At 36.3% G+C, this 22,644-nt stretch overlaps 1 protein-coding gene across 6 annotated transcripts in view; it reads left to right on the top strand.

The window, feature by feature from the left end:
* Window positions 1-22,644, top strand: part of LOC136416400 (puratrophin-1-like) — a 133,012-nt gene that overhangs the window by 75,413 nt on the left and 34,955 nt on the right. For all 6 annotated transcript variants that reach the window (XM_066401549.1, XM_066401544.1, XM_066401548.1 and 3 more), the window contains 3 exons: window positions 15,476-15,631; window positions 15,682-15,891; window positions 17,571-17,802. In XM_066401549.1, the coding sequence (XP_066257646.1) occupies window positions 15,476-15,631; window positions 15,682-15,891; window positions 17,571-17,802 (598 nt within the window). The remainder of the gene's footprint in view (window positions 1-15,475; window positions 15,632-15,681; window positions 15,892-17,570; window positions 17,803-22,644) is intronic.

The raw sequence follows: 22,644 nt of genomic DNA, 5'->3' as shown, positions 1-22,644 counted from the left end.
TGCATGTTTTTCTTGAAAAAAGAAATGATTTATGCATATGCAGGTATGTAAAAGCGAGGAAGTGGCAGTTGAAATTTTCTGTTGTTTTGCCTTTCATCCATTCGACAATCATGCAACTCATATAGCTTCACTTCCAATGCTAAACAAGCACTTAATTAAGTAGCGAAGCCATGAAGTGACTTGGATTGGAAGGCTTCTATGTGGGATTAGAATAATTGAACAAAAGAGGGATAATCAAGAATAATTGATAATTGATTGCAATTTCAAGAAAGGAGGAAGAGGAATGCGTACCTAAATGCGTCGGTTGAATGATATACGATTGCTCAGAATATCATAGGTCAATCATATGACGGCCAATAATGTTTTGTAGAATATTTTTGATGGAGCAAAGCTGGAAAAATTCAGTTCAAATGGTGAAAAGCCACTAAAGATAATTCGGAATTTCAGTAGTCATCGATTTTCCGATATTTTTAAATTGGAAATTTACGAATTGAAAATTTGCCGAGGTACAGTAAAAAAATTTACTGGCAGAGTTTGAAAAATACGCTTTATCAGCCAAAAAATATTTCATCTGTCCATCAGTATTGGTTCAGAAGTTAGGGGGCTCCTAAGCTAGCTCTAGTAGAACTTTTCTAAATTATCGATATTTATCGTTAAAAGTGGTAAACTACAAAATCTCAAAAATGTAGTGATGAAATTTCCTAGATTCGTACCAAAAATTACTTTTTATTTGCTAAAAAATACGTCATTGACGTATCAAAATTAGTTTGTAAGTTCTGAGCCTCCGTGAGGTAGGGCTGATAAAAGTTGTGAGAAATTAAGTTAAAAAATTATACGCTGAGGTAGATTGTTCTTGTCAAGTTGCTCATCAAGTTACTCTCTCAAGGAGAAAACTCTGATTCTATCCGTCTCAAAGAGCAGCTGAAATTCATCAATATTTTAACAACTCAACGGACTTCCTATGATCAAAGGGCCTCTATGAATGTTTTTGCTCAAAGGACCTTCGGCCTTTTATTTCCATCCTTTGAAATCAGTCATGGTGGAGTAATTTTTTAAGCCAGCATATTCGGCTGCTGTTATCGATATTTCGTTTCCTTGTCCACCAAACCGTGACCATCAAAATACATATTAAACTAATTCAGGTAATCAGCAGCAGATTAATCAGGATTAATCGTTTTCTCTATTAGGCGGCTGTCTAAACATTTTGCTCTCTTCCTGTCCACGTCGGAGCGCCGTAAATTTCCTAGACAAGTGTAAAAAGACCTAAACCTCTTCGACTAAGAGCATTTCTAATAGGGCAATCGAGCAGAACAAGTACCGTTTACCTACTTCGGTACTTTTTAGGTAATTGCTTAATCGGTCTTTGGTCGATGTATAAATCATGGTCACGAATGTGGCGAAAAAGCTGAGGCTTTGTCGATGTCAGAAGCGATTTGCTGGGTGAAATTTATGGCCTCGAGTTAATATTGTGGATTTTTAGTTGATATGCGGTTTCTAATGTTGCATTATTTGGCTATGTGATTATCTAATACCTCTGCAGTAGGTTTAGTTTTTGGAAGAAATCTCCTTCAATTTGAACTTGCAATCGAAACGTCTCTTTTACGGGTAAAAAACGGCTGAATTCAGAAATGCGCTAATGCAAGGTGAGGCCCATAGAAAAGAAACTTGATGATGGGTGTCGAAAATCGAAACGTCGAGTTTCAAATATGACATCGGCACGTTGTGGAAGAGGAAAAGTTTCAACGGTGAAGTGTCAAAAATTAAAAATAATCTCGCTAAATAAGTCAAGAAAAAATAAAAGACGTTTTTCAAAATATCAGTTTTTTAGAGTATCTCCCAGAGTCATCGGAATTTTTAGAATTTTAAAATGGCATATTCTTGTACTCCAAATTGCGCAACTTTGTCCCAATTTAATCGATCTGGTTCCTTTTATGGTTCCCGAGATCCTCATGGTTGAACTCCAGAAACAGACACCCTGCATATACACTCAGTAAATTTCCGGCAGGCTGCATTCTTACAAAATAAAATCAAGAAGAAAGTATACCAAAAGAAACGTGGATGTTGATGTATCTAGGGCCTGGAATTGAAACTTTTTTGATTTTGAGACTGATATGATTTTCGAATCAAAATGCTTTTTCTTCATTGTGTCGCTTATCTCTAAATTCACACCTCACTTCCAAAATGCAAAAAGAACATTTTCTTGAGAATTATCGTGAAAGTTCACTCACGATGTGCCCAAAAAAAACTTAATCAAGGCGCAAATTAAAAGCTTCGATATACGCATAATTAAAGCAAAACTGGTCGCTTAATTTGGCTTTTAAATAACGTCCTTGTCACTGCAATCCGGTGGAACCAAAAGACACTTTCCATCTCTTAAATTGCCGGCAACAATGTGACCAAAAACATAAGGCATCCGCATATATCCATTCTTAAATCCTCTCTTGACCTTAGGTAAACTGATAGCAGAAAAGCGGCTCTTAAGTTTAGTCGTCGTGGTAGGTCTTGGGCTTGAGAAGCAGGGATGGACTGAGAATCTCATCGTTTAGGTATCAATAACTGACAAATAGATTTGCAGGAAATGAGGCTTCATTGTTTATCTTAGTGAACCATGCAATATTTCAATTGTTGGAGAATTTTCACGATGCCTCTCTAAAAGTTTCCGGAGTGGTGTTCGTGCTGCCGCTAACAACATCCGGAAAATAAAAACAAATAGAACCATCCACCCATCCACCATCACTTTCATTTCACTCTTGCTCTTTCCTTTACATAATAAATCAAGGAACTTATCTAAACGTACCTTATTATTTCAAAGTACAATCCAAACAAATGTTAAATGCCCAGTGGGGGGTAATTATCACAACAAACCAGTTGAAAACATTGAGCAGAACCAAAAAGAACCTCGAAGCCTCGAAGAAAGTGAAACTGTGGCAAGTGGTTGGCCGTTTTAAAATTCGATATTGAACTTGGACGTTGTGGTTGTTCAGCGATAATCGGTGAGAAATTTCATATTCATCAAAACATTATGTCAGCGTCAAATCACAACAGCTTTTCCTTGATGTCTGGCTGCGAAGGATACGTTAGCACCCAGACGAATTAATTACACCTGGTGGTATTTAATAACGTATAATCACTTAAATCGGCGTTTAATAATGAATCATTCGAGTAATTGGCTTAATTATGATTGATTCAAAAGTTAAAAAATTATGCGAATTTTTGGGGATTGTCCTCAGGCACGAAGTAAAAGAGATTGTGTAGTAGAGATTCACCAATCAAGGAATTTGATATTTTTATGAAAAATTTACTTATATTTACCAGAACTTTCTCTCACCAGAACTTCTTCTTGATAGTAGAAAAAATGTGTATTTTTTGTTTTAGAAAGTTTAATTTGGTTTAGGTTAGTTTGGACAGTTTGGTAATTTCTGAGTTTCTTCTTGAGATTTCTTCCCTTGCGGAAATTTCAAAAAAGTAAATACAGATATTAAATGCAATTTCCTCCATTAATTTTTCAATTTCAGGGATATGATAAGTGTGAAAATTGGTATTTCTTGGACTTTTTAGTAAAATTTTAGCAAACGAATTAATTTTGACTGGTATTTTTGATCAATACTTGCTCCTTTAATCTTTTTGTTGGGCATATCGCTTCACACCCCAGTAGGAGTTGTTATTGCGGTCGAATTCCGCACTATTCTTGGTTAAAACCAACTGAGAATGGTATTTACTCTACATCCGGGGCTTGGAGGAAAATCTTTGAAAACCAGCAATTAATAGTTAACTAAAATATATAGAAGGTGAATATCTAAAATGTGTGAAATATTCCGAAATTCCTTTTCCCCATCGCTGAAGAAAAATAGACCTAAAAAAAGAAAATATCAAACCAAATCAAATAATTAGAAAATAATTGAATGTTAAAACAACTTTTAGGAAAGAATACATACTAGATTTGAAACTTACCACAGTCCTTAAAATTCTTGCGAATTTTAGAGATTTTATAATATATTTCGAAAAATCTCTCTTAAAACCATTAAGATTTATTAAAAACAGAAAAAAAAATTATATAACTAAATAAATAATAAATTAAAATAAATTAATAAAAAAATAAAGAGCTCCAAAACTACATTGAAAATGGAGAATTTCACAGGTCAAATGTGTGTCAGCACGCCTTTGATAATGGTTTCAGGATTAAATGGAACGATACTTGCATCGTTACTAAGAAACCATTATCAAAGAAGCGTAAAATCAAAGAAAGTGCATATGTTTTACTTAATAAAAACCGGTGTGTGGCCTCTTGTTCAGTAAGCATGGATAACGCTTGGGTATCTATACTTGACCAAGAGGTCAACCTCGGACATGTAAAAGGAAACCAAACACTAATACTACTTAGAGTAATCACTGCCACAGAAAATGAAATTAAAAAAAAAACGCGGTTAAATTAGGTAAAATGATTAAAAACCATTAATTTTCGCTTTTCTACCCATTTTTCGTAGGTTCTGAAGATGGTGACAGACCAAAACGTTAATAAGAAATTTTCCTCTGAGCGTTTAGGACAGGATAAATGTTATTCTCAGTTGGTTTTAACTGAGAATAGAGTGCGATCCCACCATTCCAACAACCCCTATTCGTGAGTCAAGCGTTGTTCCCAAATGAAATGACAGAAAGGACTTTTTTGGTTTCAAAAACCGTATAAAACCCAAAGTCAAAGAAGTTGTAACTTCAGAAAAGCACACGAGAAGATTTTTGTAAAATTTGGTCCACATTTGGTTGTGTCATGAGTGAAGAGGATACATGTTCTAACATGCTGTGTGCCCGAGAAGGCATCAGAAGGACAAATACCTTACATTAATGTAGAAAAAAAACTGAAGTGACACTTCAACATAATAACCTTAAACACGCCGCCACCTGTTTCACAGAAATAAACTGACGTCTGAAGATCATATCTGCATTAAGAAGAATGCCACTTGTGCTCGGAACTGGTTTGTTGGGTCTAAAGCAATGGAAAAGTCTTAATAAGTACCACCCACATGGTTTCTGGTAGGAAGGTTTTATTAGAATTTTTCAACCAAGAAGAAAGCTTTACCTCCCCCTGCAGATAACTTACCTAATTTTTATTATCAACAATGGAAATCTCTGTATTCCTAATAAGCTAAACCTAAACGACACTACGAGAAGGAAATCTCGTGTTTTGCCCATATTCGGTGTGGAATTGACCTGAAAAGTGGGTCAATCGGTTTGTAGTGTGCCACGCTGTTATCAAAATATGAACAATTCTCTTTGGGTAATTGACTATTAGTCGAGGTCCTGGTTTAATTAGCTCATCAGATGAGCACGACTTAGATTAATCCCCCTTATTAAAAACAGAAGCTGATGAAACCGCACATCGCGTTCTACACGATGCATTTCGCGATTGATGGTAGATGTCTTCATTAAAGATCCAAAGTACAACAGAAGTGATGCCGAAACAAGGCAAGGTTTACAAAGTCAAGCTTACGGGTAGTGAAGCCTGCTTCGTGCAGCCGGAAAATAGGTGACCGTGTCTTAAAAATACGTAAGCTGTGTTCCAATTTGAATATTTCGTTTGCTACCTACGCCATGAAAGGTGCGACAAAATGCTTTCGATTCAACTAATGTGCCCCAATTTCCAAGTGTATACATCCTTTTTGTGACTGCCGAATGTTGGTGTTGGCCAAATGTTTGAATAAATCGTTTGGGTTGTTAACATCGATGTCTTTATAATCGGTGCACCGGAAATGTTTTTAAGCGGAAAAGTGACACAAATTTAATGTTCTGAAAAACTGCCTGTCGATTTTTCCCAATTCAGGTTTTTAGAAAAATGAGCTGAGGGATATGTAGAGGAAAATGTTGATTTTTATTGGAAACTGCCTCAAATGGCACAGAAATCCAAACCAAACCAAAGAAAACCAAAAAATGGATTGTCTCTTGTCACTTTTCATTGAAGGCCATTGTGGATAAATTTATTCTTTACTTTGAGATATTTTTTAAGATTTCATTTTCTAGATTATTGGAATTTATATATTTTCAGAAAATTAAAAAAAATGATCTAATGTTTCCTTAAACTTCCTCAGCGATATAGGTATTTCAGAGTTACAGTTCTTTTTTGTTAAAGATTTTTAAAACCTTTTCCCTACGGACTCCCAGGAAATTTGAAATTTGAGTGCATTCAGCAAAATGTAGACTATCTCTATAGGTTGAAAAACTCGCTTTCATTTGGATTACCGATACGTGCATGGCATGTCAGAAGACATTTTAGCTGTATCATCTTTCCATTCCTAGAGAATGCAGAGGCTTTTCTCTTAATACAAATTTGCAGAGTATTCGAAACTTGTCAAGAGCTCCGCGGAGTTACATTGAAAGCTTTGGCTTTTTTGTAGATATACAGTGTGTCCCGATATGGACGTCCAACATAGGGATCTCGTGAAGGGTAAAACATACCGACTCGGTTAAATGGCGGAAAAGTCGCGCATTCAAGGGAGTAGTTTCACAATACAAACAAATCTACAAAATTATTTCTCGTTTTCACAAATTTCTTTTGTATTTTTTTCCGAGTTGCCGTAAGAGGTAGATAAAAACTAAAACCACTTTTCCATAGCAGTTTGTTCTAACCTTCAACGTGACAGCCTGGGTTTCATTCCATGACATTTCGCTTGTCAAGAATGATCGTCAACTTTTTTCCTAAATACGGTCCTGGTAAGTTTTTCGCCGAATTTAAGACAACTTTTTATTACAAATTCACTGACGCATGCGCCAGGGCCGTTTTTAGAAAAACAAGGTCGCGACCATTCTTGACAAACGAAAGCACTCAAAAGGTCCAAGAGCTTTTGAGCGCTTCAAATTTCAAGAGCTCTCGGGGCCTTCGAATGACCGAATTTGGGTTCCTTCGCATATTTTTATGGTTTTTCAATGGTTTTTCTGCTTTTTCACGCCAGGTCCGTTTGAAGTAATTTTGGGAAGTTTGTAATGAAACGCCGAAAGGCGGGATGGCTCCAAACCCGATAAGAGCTCCTCTAGCAGAGAAGGTTCACACGGTGCGCTAATCAAGCTCTCCAATACCTCCATATCTTTCCTGAAAAGCAAATTTACAATCTCTGCGACACATCCGACAAGGTCCGAACAAATTTAGCGTAGGACGTGGCCACAAAACAAAACAAAACAATCGTCGACACCGGATCGTCCGTGGTTCACTTTGCGATTTCATTCACGTAGGAAATATTTACAATCGAACCAAATATGGGGTGAAGAACGTAAAGATGGCGTCCCGTGGGACTCGGTTTCATTTTTAATTTTCCTCAGGGTCGGCCCGGTTAATTACGAATACTTTCTATACCTACCCGACTATTTGGAATTAAGGTGAAGTGAACTCGAGTTTGAGAGGGTGTGACAGCCTTGAAAGCAATATTGACATATTGCTTCATATCGAAAAAAGAAGCAATAAATTGTGACGAAAGATGTTTAGAACGAAAAAGGAGTTTCTTCATTATGGACAGGAATGTGGGTCAATCTTCATCTCGAGGGACTGTTTTGTGCGCGTTATGGGAAGCGCCTCTTTATTTATACTTTCTAAAGGGAAAACGTCAAATCAAGTGGTTCAGTGGGCGTAAAAGCCAATATTCTCCAGGGTATCATTGTCTTTGTTTTCAATTGCTGGGTGCAGTAAGTGCTCTTATTGGCTAAACATAGCATTGCGAAGAATGGGATGATCCTTTTGGCTACTTCACCATTTACGGTTACATGGCGATTAATTGAAACGAACCGAATATTAAATTACTACACTTTTATGGATGGTAACCAAGCGACAGCGATAAATCACACCAACAAAGCGTTATGACAATTTCCAATTAACGTTTTCCATTTGGCCTCCAAACTAAACGTTTAAAATCCACAAAGAAGAAGGTGGACAATAAATCAAAAGACGCATTCTTCGGCTCATTTATTCTTCTTTTTGAATACGTCACAAACAACAAATAGCATAGAGCGACAGATAGTGGCACTGCAGGTGGCCTGTGGGGAAGAAGCAAAAGGAAAGATGTTGGTCGAAGGGGTCGTTCATCATTCTGGGCGATAGAGGTCTTTATGGATAATAATAATAATTGACGGTTTATTGCTAATAGACAATAACATGGGGGGTTAAATTATCGCGAACTAACTCGAGAGGCTCTTTTCCTTTTGTTTTCGTTCTTGGAATAATATATTATACGGTAATGGAATGGCATGATTTATTAGGCAGGCGATTGGGTCTGTCAAGTTTTGACAAAGGTACTTGTTGGTAGGGTGTTGGGAGTGAATATAAATTAAAATAAAACATCAACTTATTATGCCGTGTTATCCACAACAAACAAGAAACAGTCGATGGGATAAATGCACATTATGAGCTGCGAAAATGAGAGGAGAAAAAATTTTAAGAAGCAATTCGAATCTGTTACGTTCTATATGCATACGTGAGCTTGTTAGATACTTCTTCGGCAACATACGTCTTGCTCATCCCATACTTTGCTTTTACTTACTATTGTTCTTCTACACTGAAAAATTTTTAAAAATCCTACTCTTCAGTCTCCCATAGTTTTCAACTTTTTTGATAAATTTCTCGTTTTTTTTTTGCTATACAGGATACTACATATCATCACGTAAATATTTCAGGGAGCGACAGTACTCTTCAAAATCATTAAAAAATGCTAATAGACTCATGATCAAAAACATACCATTTTTCATATACAGGGTGGCAAAATTATACAGTTTTCAAAAGATATTTTCAACAGTTCTTATAATTTTATTTTCGTAAAGATTTGTTTTTATTTTAAGAAATTTTATTAAATGTTACGAATTGCTTCAGATACTTGATAACTGAGACGGATGGTCTTTTTTCTTACTTTCTTTACATTCCCAATTTGCTTCGATAGATATTATTGCAAATTCTACGAAAACGGTGAAAGATACAAAAAAACTGCAGGAGACCAAAGAGCTAAGGAATTGAAGAAGGAATTTATATTTGATATCAGAATTCAAGCGGACTGTTTAAAAAAAATACAAGGGATCAAATAACCCAAAAAAACATAACACTCTTTACATGACTGCCGACACTTTTGCCATTTTATTGTAGAAGGTCTTAAAGAAAATAGGTGATGAAGTTTCAAAAATTTGACACAAGGCATATGTGAGGAAAACCCAAAAATGAGAAAAAATTTAGAACTTCGCCACCCTGTGTATCAAAAACGATGCGTTTTTGATCATGGGTCTATTAGCATTTTTTATTATTTTGCAAAGTACTATCGTCCCCTGAAATATTTCCATGATAATATGTTACTCCTTATATAAAAATCCACGAAATTTCACTCTTGCGGCCAGTCTGCATGACTCAAAATTGGGAGATAGAATTTATTCTTTTTCGTTCGTCCTTCTTCACTGAAAAACTGAAGAAATTGCACTGTTAAAGCTTTCCCGGCAGTCAAATTAGAAGGGAAAATTTGCACTTTAAGATATTTTGTTATTGACATGTAAATACAACAAATTTCACTCTTATGAACGTAATTTCTTTAGAAAATTTGCCTATTTCACGTTGAACGTCTTTAGGTGCAAAATCTACGAAATTCCCTCATAAGACCGAGGAATCGGTTGTATGTCCCAAAATTCTTCATTCCATTTTACAGGAGTAGGTCCATGCACGCACCTTCTTACGGTCTCGTGGTTCTCACCTTGTAAATCGCCATCCATTTGTCTCATTTCTTGGTAAGTTTTTTTTAAGAGATTTTCCATGTATCGAAATTAATCACCAACACCAAAAGCGAAAGCTTCTCACACCACAGACCACCGAGAACACAGGCACCACCTAAAACCGATCTAGGCGTAACCGAGTGAACAATTTGCCTTAAAAATACCTCCATGAGAATCGGACAGATAAATTCATTTACCAGCCGAAGATCGGGCAATAAAATACCAACGTTAAATCATTAACATTCTCAAAGACACACGATAAGAGATATCTGTTTCAAATTTTCTCCAGGGTTTCAGGTTACATCTATAGTAATTCTGCTGCACAAATTCATTCTAATACCATGCCTTGTCTGCGCATAAATTGAAATTAATTCCCTATAAATTTATATGGTGACAGGAAATGCTGTTACAAGAACTATTGCGAATTTTATTGTCGGATTAAGCTCATGGTTTATTGCCCGGTTGCTGATGGTTTATCGGTGCAAGAACTATCAAATTATTTAAGAATTAGGTCTTTTCTTCGTCGAATCAATATTGATTTCACTGTCAGCTTTAATGAATCATTTCCATATACCGCAAAAGCGACGTTTAACATTGGTACTACTGACCTCAGCGACCTGCAAGATCAATTGCACATTAAAAATGTGAACCTTTTCCCGTGGTCTCGGTACGCTCGAAAGTAATCACTAAATATAGACAAAGCCGAAGAAACTTCGTGTTCTATGAATCACGGAAAAATTTGCTACATGGAAACCATTCAGGTGTTCGTTATGCTCAATACAACCTATGTTTAACCCAGATATCTAAAGCTAGATCCCATGAGAAGTGATTTAACTTGTCACTTTTGGCTCTGTACCGTACCAGAGAGGTTTAATTGGGAACCAATCAAGTCTGCAGAGTTTAGGGGATATAAATAATCAAACTATACATATTAGAGGTTGCTAAAACTTTCTCATTGTGTCGACAAGCTTGTTAAGATATAGACGAGTTTCTTTGGGCACAATATTACAGGAAATGAAATTGGTGTAGGAAGTGCTCGTAAATAAATAAAGGAAATTTTGTTATGACAACTGCACCAGTAAAAAACCTGCATGAACCAGAGCGAAATAATGTGGTTAAGAGGTCAAAAGATAATTTGATTAATGCTGTGCGGCAATGTGGCTTATGACAAACTCTCTATTGACATTTTCCCATCTAATTAAAGGCCGCGTGGATTCGATTTGAATAACCGAGGCAGAGAAACTTTTTCCTTAAGTAATTTTAGGCATATCACAAACCTACACAAAGTCGGCGTTGTGCATCATTTAGATATGAACACCTACCTTAAATAGACGAAACCTACTTTTTCGGCCTGCATGCTCGTTAAATAAATATTGTTTTAGGCCTATGCACCTGGTTTCAGAAGGAAGTACGCACTCTTTTGCCGCACGAAACCAGTTTAATTTGGAATTTTTCTTGACACTAGAAAAAGCGTCTCAAAGCCAATTAAACACTCAAACGTAATTTTAAGCTTCCGTAAACACCCTATTTGTCTGACTCCAAACGTGCAGGAATAGGGATTTCTGCTGCTAAAGGTGAAAAACCAGTTTTTCATCTGAGTTCAGCTTTAATTAGGCCTCTAAGCCCATGTATAAACGTGGATCTTCATTATCAAGGCAATTTCATATGATTATTATTGTAAATTATAGTCGTATCCTTTGAAGGATTAAGTGCCAGTCAGGAGCTTCAGTTCGACTTTTTTCGAGAAGGAACTGTGTGCGTTTTAATGGGCAGAAGCTGCTGAAACCCTCAAACGCGAGGTCGCAAAGTCTCACTTCTCGATTAAAATAAATTTGCAGTAATTTTGTTGGCAATCTCGGGGTGTGATAAAAATCTCACTTCTACTCCCATAATTCATTCCCCTCTCTTTTTACAAAGTGATAAATAAACGTAAGCCTTAAGCCCACATGGCATATTAATGCAGTAAAATTATTGTACCTGGCTAATAACCACCTGTGTAACTAACGGCATTACAATATAAAGATTAATACTATAATAGATTCTGAGACACTTAAAGTATGTTAATCATCTACCCACAGAGACAAGTCAGCGGGCAGTATCCATACGTTTTAATTAAGAAATATTCGTACCATAGAATTTGTCTTCCAGTTTCGCAATAAAGGACAGAGTTATGTAAGAGCGCGAGTAAACAAGAACCAACAAGCCGTTTAAATCTTGGGGATTTATTTGATCTGCCTGTTGAATGAGAATGCGCTTTGGGTTCTTTGTTTTTGGTTAATGGGAAGAACACGGACTTATTTGGTCAAATTGGTAACCAACGCGACTTAGAAACTGTTTTCAAACTATTCCCACAAGATACAAATCAAATTATCCACAACAATAAAACCGTTAATCCTTCTCACAACATTGCGAATATTTTTGGCCAATTTTGTTTAGGTTTCTCGACTTGCGAACCTATGGGTCAATAGAACTTTCGAGCTCGTTTTGGATTTGCGATTTAATCCTCGTGAGTCCTCGACTTTCTCTACTTCTTCTCAAAGGCATCAGCCAAATGTGGGCACTTGAAGCAAACGTTTGTTACACAGAGTGTCCGGAAATATCGTTGAAATATTTTGAGAGGTGATTCTAGAGAGTAAAATGATAAAAAAAAGTTCTTATAAACGCACCACAAAAATTGCTTCTTGAAGGGGCTAGGACCCCTTAAAGGGGGAACTCTGAAGATGATTTTTTCGCAATATTTTCGAAATAGTTTGCGCTAAAATTATGAAATTCGGTATACTGCAATAAGTTGGAATGGGAAAACTTTTTTTTTTAGTCAGGGAGTCAGATACAGGAGGTCTCCTACGTAAAAGTGGTCCTAACTTTTTTGTTGGTGACATTTGTTAATTTTTAAAATCAAATGATTGAATCGTAAAAATGTTTAAGTTAAAAAGGTTCTCTTTTTCATCCTGTTAAGATAGACCGTTTTCCAGAAAAATCGTTTTTTTATGAAACGATGTACGATTATATGAACATCAAAATAAACATGGTAGACATCTTTGTAAAAGAAATATTTTTTATTAGCCAGCAATAACAAAACTGATGTTAATGTTGTAAAGATTTATCACTTATTTACAGCATATGTTGAAAATGGCCTCCGTTCATCTCAATGGATCCCCTAATTCTTTTCTTCATAGGTTTTTCTATCCATGTAATCGTGCATCGGTTTATAAAGATTCATTTTCTTTTGGAAAACGGTCTATTCTAATGAGATGAAAAAAGAGGACCTTTTTATTTAAAATTGTTTGCGATTCAGTCATTCGACTTCAAAAATTAACAAATGTCTCAAACAAAAAAATTAGGGCAACATTTACGTAGGAGACCTCCTGTATATGACGCCTCTGACTAAAAAAAAGTTTTCCCATTCCAACATATTACAACATACCGAATTTCATAATTTTAGCGCAAACCATTTCGAAAATAATGCGAGAAAACCATTTTCCCTCTTAGAGTTCCCTATTTAAGGGGTTCTAGCCCCTTTAAGAAGCAATTTTTGGGGTATGTTCATAAGAGTTTTCTTAATATTTTAATCTCTAGAATCACCTCCCAAAATATATTAACGTTATTTCCGGACATTTTGTATATAATTCCTTGTAATCTTAGAAGAGTAAGCCTGACTCCACCAAAAGTAAAACTCTTTTTCTTGGTGGCAAATACTCATTAGGAAAGGTGCTCTTCCTTGGAAATTCTCTACTTTAATTAAATTATATAATATCGAGCATCTGCATGGGAATTCCTCTTATGCAGCCAGTTTCCTCTCATGTGCTTAGCCCTAACTAGAATAGGAGAACCATCACTAAAAAGTCCCGCTGCACCTCGAATAGGCCAGGAATGTTTCGGTTTCATTAAGCATCTGTAGCAGGAAATCGCTAGGAGGACACACTCCCATAGATCAAACTACGAGGCAAGAAACCCTAAATCCTGTTGCAATTGCGGAGCATTTATGTATTCCCTGAGACCTGAAAAGCCGCCTCTTGCATAATCGAAAGCAAACTGTTTCATCTAAATGTCGCCGCTACAATTTCCTTCAAAGAAATTTAATTTAGTGCGTCTTCTGCATATAGACAGAGCGAGAAAGACCAAGAATCGTGAACTATTACACGGCTTATATCATTTTAAGTATGATTGATCGGGTCTCAGTGCCATTAAGGCATTGCAAATGAGCCCGAATGAAGAAAATCCCACCGTGTTTGGTTTGCCGCACTCGACTTTGACAACTCCATTTGCCGGTACGTTATTAATTACCATAGCACGAGATGTTTTCCATTTTTTGTTACACATTATGAAATTGTGAATAGGCAGTTAAGGTCAGGATAATTAACACAATTAAACGTTGTTTAAAAAAACAACGTGTTCCGGCACAAGTCCATTAAACGCCTATAATAATGCACTACTAAACCATAGTTTAAGGCCGCGTTGCGTCATTTTAAAGCATGCAAAACTATCGCAAAACATCTGAATAATTTGTCCCAAATCGATTTTTGCGACTTAATTATCGACTAGAGAACAGAAACAATCCATTTAGCCCAGTCCCATATCTATCAAGTCCTGACGTTTTGGAAATATCTCAATTTGTATGGTACTGTACCAGCTGGGCATTTAATAAGCACACATTCTAATCTTGTTTCCTAGTACCGCTTCAACACTTTGAAATCAGAACTTACGCAACTGATTTGAATACATCATAGAACAGCATTGCTCAATTTGAAGGGAATTAGGATCTAAGGCCCAATTTTACCATTAATTTATTTGGCATTTGTAGAGCAGCCGAAGAGAATGTGGAGTGACTAGAAAACGTACTGTAACCTTTGAGTTTTGTCTTAGTAGAAAGTTTTGTATTTAGACATTTTCGCTGGACGTATATCCCACAATTACCGTGACATGCAGTGTCCAATGCAAAATAACCCAAAAATTTAAATCGGTTCTAGTACTCTTGTGGCTCCCAGGACTTCCTTAAAGCCTTCCTCGTTTACTGGGCAGACGAGGCGAGTAAGGAGCCTAGGGAAGAAGCTCTACATTTAACACTAGAAGAAAGGTGGAAGACTACATAAATTCTCAAGATCTGTCTCAAACGTCTGGAAATTTGGGTGTCGCAAAATACTAGAAAAACCAGAAATTCATATAAAAAAGCACAACTGGGAAGCGGAATAATTGATTTATCTGGGAAGGTTTCGGAAACAAAGGCATAAGAATCTCGAGGTCACAAATAGAACCAAAGCTGAAACTTTCCAAAATTTCCCATTTTTTCGGCTTTTTGAGACAAGCCTGGCCTGCAAAATCTATGAGGCTGAGCTGGATATAAGTACTTAATTCGATCCTGGTAGATGAAGTAAGAATCAAGCATTCTTTCTTGTTTTGGTGTGCCTTAATGCGGTTATTATGCAACTTTTCGATCTGCCAATCAATCATATTAGGAATTTTTTCCCATATAAATATCTCGGTCACTATAACTGCATTGAAAACGACACCGATCTTATCTAAGCATCAACTATCAGCTACAAGAGCTATAAACTAGGAAGTACACAGGTTTCTTTATGAGTGACAATTAATTTCGCTGGTCGAAAGGAATTTCTCTCGCTCCACAGAGATACTTTTTCCTGTGCCCGAATAATTGACCTATAGATCTTGACTAAGGCGGCAGAATTAATTATGCACGCATTATTTCCTAAAGCAGCTTCGCCCTGTATATTGCATTTGAATGTGACTTCAATTTCAGAATGAACAGTCTGCTGATCTGTCCTCCCCTTCTGGATGGCCACTATGCCTCGGTCGGTCCGGAGTAGTCGTCCATTTTACACCTTTGGACGTGTCTCATCTGCGCAATCGCGACTGCTACCTCACATTGACTAGGAGAAACACTCCAATCCTTGAAGTAAGACCAAAAAATCCTCACTCCTTTCCCTCGAAACGTTTGATTTTTAGGTTACTTTAATCTGGAAACTCCACCAGGAAATTCATTCGCGTACAGTGGCGGAGTTCCGCAACCCCCTGAACTCCATCGATGACATAATGTGTTCAAGCGTCAGGGCAGCGGCGGACCTTAAGGTGGGGTGTGCAGATGAGTGCGATGGGACTCAGCTGCCTGAGTTGCTCCAGAATTTGTTGGTGTCGGTGGAGCACGCCATAAAGAGGGTAAGTTAAAAAAAATTGTTCTTTTTGTTGGGAAAGTACTTTATAGCAACAAACTATCGGGCGTTTTAAACATTTTTCGGTCAAGAAGACTTTGAAAGTATTTAACACCGAGACCGTATGACTTTGATATGTTCTACGTAATCCAGAGTATAAACAAATTAACCTAACTTCAGTTAAATACGACTCTGTTTACCTTTAATATTAATTGGATTTTATTAAAAATAGTATTTTCCAAGACCCTACGGACTTGTGTGTTGGGTAATTAAAATTTTTTGAGTGCTAAAAATGGTATTTACGTTTGAACAAAAAGTCTTTATGCTTGAGTTTTACTTTCGGAATGAACAGTTCATAAACGGAAAATGGGTTTGAAATTCGACTGCATTTTCAAGAGTTTCTTGAAAAATTTCTCCACATTGCAGTGCTGGAATCGCAATTTCGCGACGTTTTGAATTATGTCGTGAAATTGTCTCGTGAAAATGGCAATGTTCAAAGGAAATCGGGAAGTGATAGACCACCTAAACGAACCCCAGAACTTGTTGAAAATGTGAAACGAATATTGAATGACAATCCTAGCTTTAAGAACACTTTCCCAACAAGTGGATGTATCACCTAGCACTTGTTTAATTCTTTTTAAAAAAATCTGATATTATATCCATACAAGAGAGATGCAAGAGTCTCAGAAACTTCGCCCCCGGATTATGAAAAGAGACTGAGATATTCCACGATATTTATATCCACTCGGCATTGAGGCGTTAGTGATGGCAAGCAAAAATCGGTCCCTGTTACACGGAGATTTCAAAGAAAAGCTCTTGGTGACATATTTCTGTCGCGTTCTGTCTCCCCTTGCTCTCTTTTTGTATCTGTTTCCCTATTTCTTTAAATTTTAATAAGTTTGGATAGGTTTCAAAACAATTCTCCTCTATGTTTTGAGGTCTTAAAAAGCAGCTTTTACCTCTTTTAAATATTTTTTACCGGAAATATAGACTTTTTCTTCTCTTAAAATCTCCTTTTTTGTCTCTATATTTTTCTTCCATCAATGTTTGTCGTTATCTTTTATCGCATTTAAATTCTCTTTGACAGTATTTTAACCAGGTTTTCTTTTCCCGAGATGCCTTTTGTTTGTCTCTCCTTTTCTTTTCTCTCTGTTTTCAACCTTACTCGTCTAGGTTCTCTGCTTTTCTGGCACTTGAGGTATTCTCTACCTCGGAGAAGTTGAAACATCCATTTAACTTAGCTTTCCTCCTCTCCATGTTTATTCCCAGCGTCTCGCTATTTCTCTCCTTGTTAGATGAGATCTTCCCTAAAACCCAAATTTGTTTCATCGTGTTTTTACCTAACTCTATTTCATTTAAATATTTGTAGCATTTAAAGTTATTGAAACCAGTACCTCTACAATTTCCACCTTCATTCTCGAGTTATCAACCTCTTTACGATCTATATTGTTACATATTTTTGCAGACTCCTTAACGACCTCAGCTAACGCGTAAATAATACGTGCATATGCCATAAATTTGCGCAATTTGCATATTCCCATCGCACTAACATACCAGATTAAAACTATTAAGTGTCACCACATTAAATGAATATTAAAACGCTCATAATTACTTCACAGATTTATATTTCCTCTTAAAGAAACTTGTTTGGTTAACATGTTTGGGAACACATGTTTGGTTTTATAGGTGCCCTTAGACGACCTAACATTCCCATGTCCACAATGCCAGCAATACCTCCCTCTGGATAGGCAGGAAGATGACCAGTCCAGCTGTTCCTGTCAGTGCCTTTGCAGACCTCCGGATAGTACTGTGACCAAGAAAGATAGTTCTATGCAGACTAGTCCGATGTTTGAATTTGTAGGTTCCATACCGCATATCGATAGCGATTCGGATGATGATAAGGAGACTATTAGAACGGGTAAGATTATTTAATTTTTTAATTAAAAAAAAAAAAAAGAAAAAAAAGAAGATTGGTACTACACATTCATTAGTTAATTGAGCTTTAAATTTGAAATTCATGTATTCATTATACCGACACTGTAAAGAACATTGATTAGTTCTTCAGTTGAAGAGGTTAAGGACCACAGGAATTGATCAAGTAATTGTTTGATATTTTCCCTCATTCCTCAAAAATCGCATGAGGGTTGATTTAGTTTGGTATAACTCCGAAATTACATCAACAAAAAAAAAACGAAGTTAGTTATGTAAAAGTGCCGATGTTTTGAAGATTTGTTGCCCCACCCTCAGGACAATTCTATTTCTCGTCCTCCTTGTCCAATAGCACACCAAGATCGGTTAATGCACGAACTTCTTCTATTGTAAGTTCGTGTTGTTAAAATACATCTTCAGCTTCGTCATCAAATGGTTGTTGAATTGTAACAATTTCAGCTACATCTTGAAGTTTCTCTTCTTCTGGCATTCTACAGGTACGTGTTTCTTACCCGTGACTCCGACTTCCCCTTGTTAGATTTCTAAAGTTTTCTCGTGATTTTTATAACTGATTGAATTTAGTGCTGAAACGTTTACAGTTTCCGTTTACATTTAAGTAAAATATAAACTCGTAATTTTTGAACGTAATTTTCGCTGTTTGAAACCCACCTAAAACCAATAAATTTGAGACAAATTTTTAGTATTTTTAGACTCTTATAGGGGAATTCAAAACCAACAATTTCGGAGAGGCTTTCAGGATTTTCCACCAATCCTAAATTAAGAGATCTAATTTGTGGATGGGTAGTATTTGCTTCTTATTTTTAAGTCACACTATGCGCTTTTAAGATTATATATCAGGATTTTCCACTCAAACCGACTAATTTTGAAAATTAGTGACGTAACTATTTGATAAATACCAAAAATAAAAATTTTTGAAAATTTTCAGAAAGTTAGAGCAATAACGTTAATAATGTAATTTTGTCCCTATTTTTGTTCTTTTCATTCAATTTGGCAAGAATCGGTGCCAGTAATTTCCTGAATGTGAGGTCACGTAGCTTGAAAAAAGAACAAAATCTGAAAGAGCCTTTCAAAAAAGTCTTTGGAATTACAATAATCGATTTCGATCTCAATAAATTTTTTCGTAACATGTTACACAATGTGGAAAGTGATAAATGAAAGCAATTTAAACTTCCTTCATTGAATTCTTAAGTTCGCTATTGATTTAAATGTGTGAAAGTGACGGTAGGTATATGCAAAAATATTCTTTACGCCCATTGGTTTTGCATCCATATCTGCATGTCCGCAATGCATTGTCAGCAGAAACGCAGATAAAAACGTTTTCCGGTTTTTTCGTTCATGAAGAAATATCTTCCCCAATATTATCTCATCGATATCTTCTCCCGTTCAAGCACACGTTTCTTGAGAAATTCTTATGTCTCTATAACTTTTCGAGCGATGCATCAAAGACAGTAACAATCCGTTCGGAATGGGGAAGTTGTTAGCTTGAGGAATACTATTTTATTTAATTGACACTTTAGTGCTTGTTAGTGTTGTAATGTGCTCTCAGAAGATCGTGGATAATTGATTATTTTTTCCAGCCCCATAGATCATTTTTCGTGACGGTGGGTGGCAACACGCGTCTCTAGTCAAAAACACCTCATTTTATTTCTCCTTCGTAAGTAAGTAACCCAAGCCTCCCACATAAACTTGTCTATAGCGAAATTTATCTTCAATTACCATAAACACTGCCCGCTCATGTCATTACGGTAAACCATTTAATATCAAAAGGTACTATTACTCAAAGTACAAATAAATCTTTTGGCCTTATAATTCACCTTTGGAGCCGTTATAACACCCGCGAGCTTAAATATGGAAAGCTCGTTTTGCGGTCTGTAATTTTAACGCCAAAAAATAACGGCATTAGTAGGCTGATTAGGGCCTGTTGCTGGAAATAAATTGTTTCGCGGAAATCACTTCAAAATCAAAAATCATCTAATAGATCCAGACTACCAGACAAGTGCGCTTTCTCACGGTCTCTCACCGTTTCCGGAATTTTACGTATTTGCGATAATGAAGCTTGGGCCTGGCTTGCATCTACAGATTCTTATCTATGAAATTCCAAAATTAAATGCTCTCATATATGTACCCCTATATTAAATATCGACAATAAATCTTGAGAACTATCCCAATTTTCCGAATGATCAAATAAATCAAAGATAAACCTAATGTATCGATGGAAAAACACGGAACCGATTTGAAAGAACCAAGTCGGTAAGCGCTCCAAAAAGCCAATCAAGGCCGCATTTGCATTATAAATTACTAAATAAATCACCAGTCACTAGTTCTAGACTGTGGGTCAGTACTACCAACACCATAACGAGCACGAGTTCTCTTAATCATCGTTTTTTACGACCTTTTACTATTTTCGGATGAATCGCGTAACGGTACTAATACTACATAATACTTTTTGACTTGTTTTTGTGGTAGGATCGACTTAGCGTAGGTGACATTTACTACATCATGAATATTTCATTGATTAAAGGAAACCGTAGAGATTCCTACGAGCTGTTATGTAAAAGTGGAACTGAAGACTGAAACTGCAGTCTAAAGCGTATCTAGAAAATCAATTTGCATCAAGGGTAATTATGGGAAGAAACTGCCCTTGCTAAATCTCATCTTCCATTTTGTCAAGAGTTTTGAAGGTGAGAAATCAGCGAAATGTCTGTAAGCACCCCAATCCGACAGAGAAAGTAAAGTACTTCAAACCGTTGCGAGGCTAGAGATCCTCAAAATTTGGAAAAGTCTAAAACGTAACTTAACATTAATTATTGGATTTAATACTAAACTGCAGAATTTATGCCAAAGGTCCTCCAGAGCAAAATTCAAACTAAGAACAAATTGATGAGAAACTTCGTAGAGAAAAATTACAATTCATTCGTCCAGTGTCCAAAGTAGAGAGTCTGGAATTGACTATTACTATGAACTTATGAATTTCTTTTACACACGAGTTCAGTAAAGAATCCTTGAGGAAATGTTTGTGAAAATTTCCATCTGTCATTTTCTGGATGCCACCATGAGATCTGCTTGGAATATGCTTTACTCCTAGTTCTGGATCATTAGGATGGAAATCTGCTCCTTCTCCTAGTGTTAGTTCCTGCTTCATTCATTTTACCTTATATCTTTACTAAGATTGTAGAGATTACCTATATCTGCTAGTTAAATTTTGAGACATTTTATCATCCTGATTGGTCACGTATGCCAATAAATTGTAGGATGATTAGTCGCCCAAATGTTGTATATAAATTGAAAAATTTTTGTCTTAATTTGTTAAAAAATGTGGCTGAAACCGGTCCTATTTAATGACGTCAGAAAGCGTACTCCTAAAATACTTTAAATAAATTACGAAATTTTGATGTCATGTTATTGAGTTAACTGAGTTACGCTAATGAATTTTGGCGTAATTATTTTTCGGAGTATTGTGTATAGATAGTGAAATTTGCATTTTAATTGGTTAAAAACAGTGGCGCAGGCGAGTGCTATTTACGGACGCTAGGAAATGTTTTGTATTTGAATAGCAAAATTTGCATTTTAATTGGTTACAAAATAATGGTGTAGATTGGTCCTATTTAATGATGACACCAAGAATCGCTTGAAGAATAAATTTCGAAAAAATGGAAAATTTTGAGATCGTTCCCACCAGGCCATCTACACCAATGAATTTTGGAATGATAAGTAATCAAAGTGGTCCAAGTGGTGAACTAATAAAATTTACATCCTGAATGATTAATGAACAGTGACGCAGGCGCAATTTAGTGGCACCAGAAAATATTTTCTGGAGGGTCGCACTTTGAACTTTCTTGTGATAAACCACTGGCTACAGACCTTTCGAAATTTTAAATTCATTATCAAGTAAAAGGCTTTTTCGCTCTTTGCATTTGCGCAGCAGGCGCAGTTTTCGAATTTATCGTAGGACTATAGGAGAAAAACTCTATTTTTAGCCTAATCTGATGAACACAGAACTTTAACGAGATGAATAAAATTAAAAATAACTGCTTTGCCTGAGCTCAATCAACCATTTCTTAACTGGTTAGTCACTGTAATCCGGATTATTCATAAGACATTTTAAGGCTCTGTGTCTCGGTAAGGAAAAACTACGACTCTGTATGTCTATTGTTCTTGATGTAGTATATGCGGTTTCTTCATTAATTCCTAAGGTGCCTTATTTTGTCTATTTCAAGGGGAAATTACTTGGAAAAGTTGATAACATTACGGTTCCTTCATGTCGTCGTCCTCATGTAATTTCCCAATGACTGCAGAGAATATCTATCTGCGCTTTCTTCGTTGGATACATATACGTACTTTTCTTCCTTCATTGATGTTTTCTTTTTGGCCTCATAAAATTTCCAAACATTTCTTCCTCCCTTTCGGTCTGGTATTCGAGTTATTCAACGATCTCCACTTTGCATCTATGGAAGATTCTCACCTAGGTTTGCTTTCAAGCGAATTTTTGCCCCATTTCTTCTCTTGTCGAAAGTTGAAATCTCCTCCTCCTAGTAGACGTATAAGTTCCACGTCTTCAGTTTCTTCACTTATTCCATTGATTTCATTCGTTCCAGCTTTAAACATTAAGGTCAACTTTGCGTGCCTTCTCAAATTCTGAGCGTATTAAAACCAACCATTGATGGTCTACGTAGCTGGGTTTTAATATGCAACCACATACCTTCCATTAAAACAAAACGCAGACCTGAACAAAGGCATACAAAGTCGTCCAGAAAACCGATAGAAATCTGAGTGTTCGATTTGCAAGCCTAAGAAATGCGTACTTGCAATA

Source organism: Euwallacea similis, chromosome 23 (genome assembly GCF_039881205.1).
Source record: "Euwallacea similis isolate ESF13 chromosome 23, ESF131.1, whole genome shotgun sequence".
Taxonomy (NCBI): Eukaryota; Metazoa; Arthropoda; class Insecta; order Coleoptera; family Curculionidae; genus Euwallacea; species Euwallacea similis.
The sequence above is the reverse complement of the archived record's forward strand: the minus strand, read 5'-3'. Positions and strand labels throughout refer to the sequence as shown.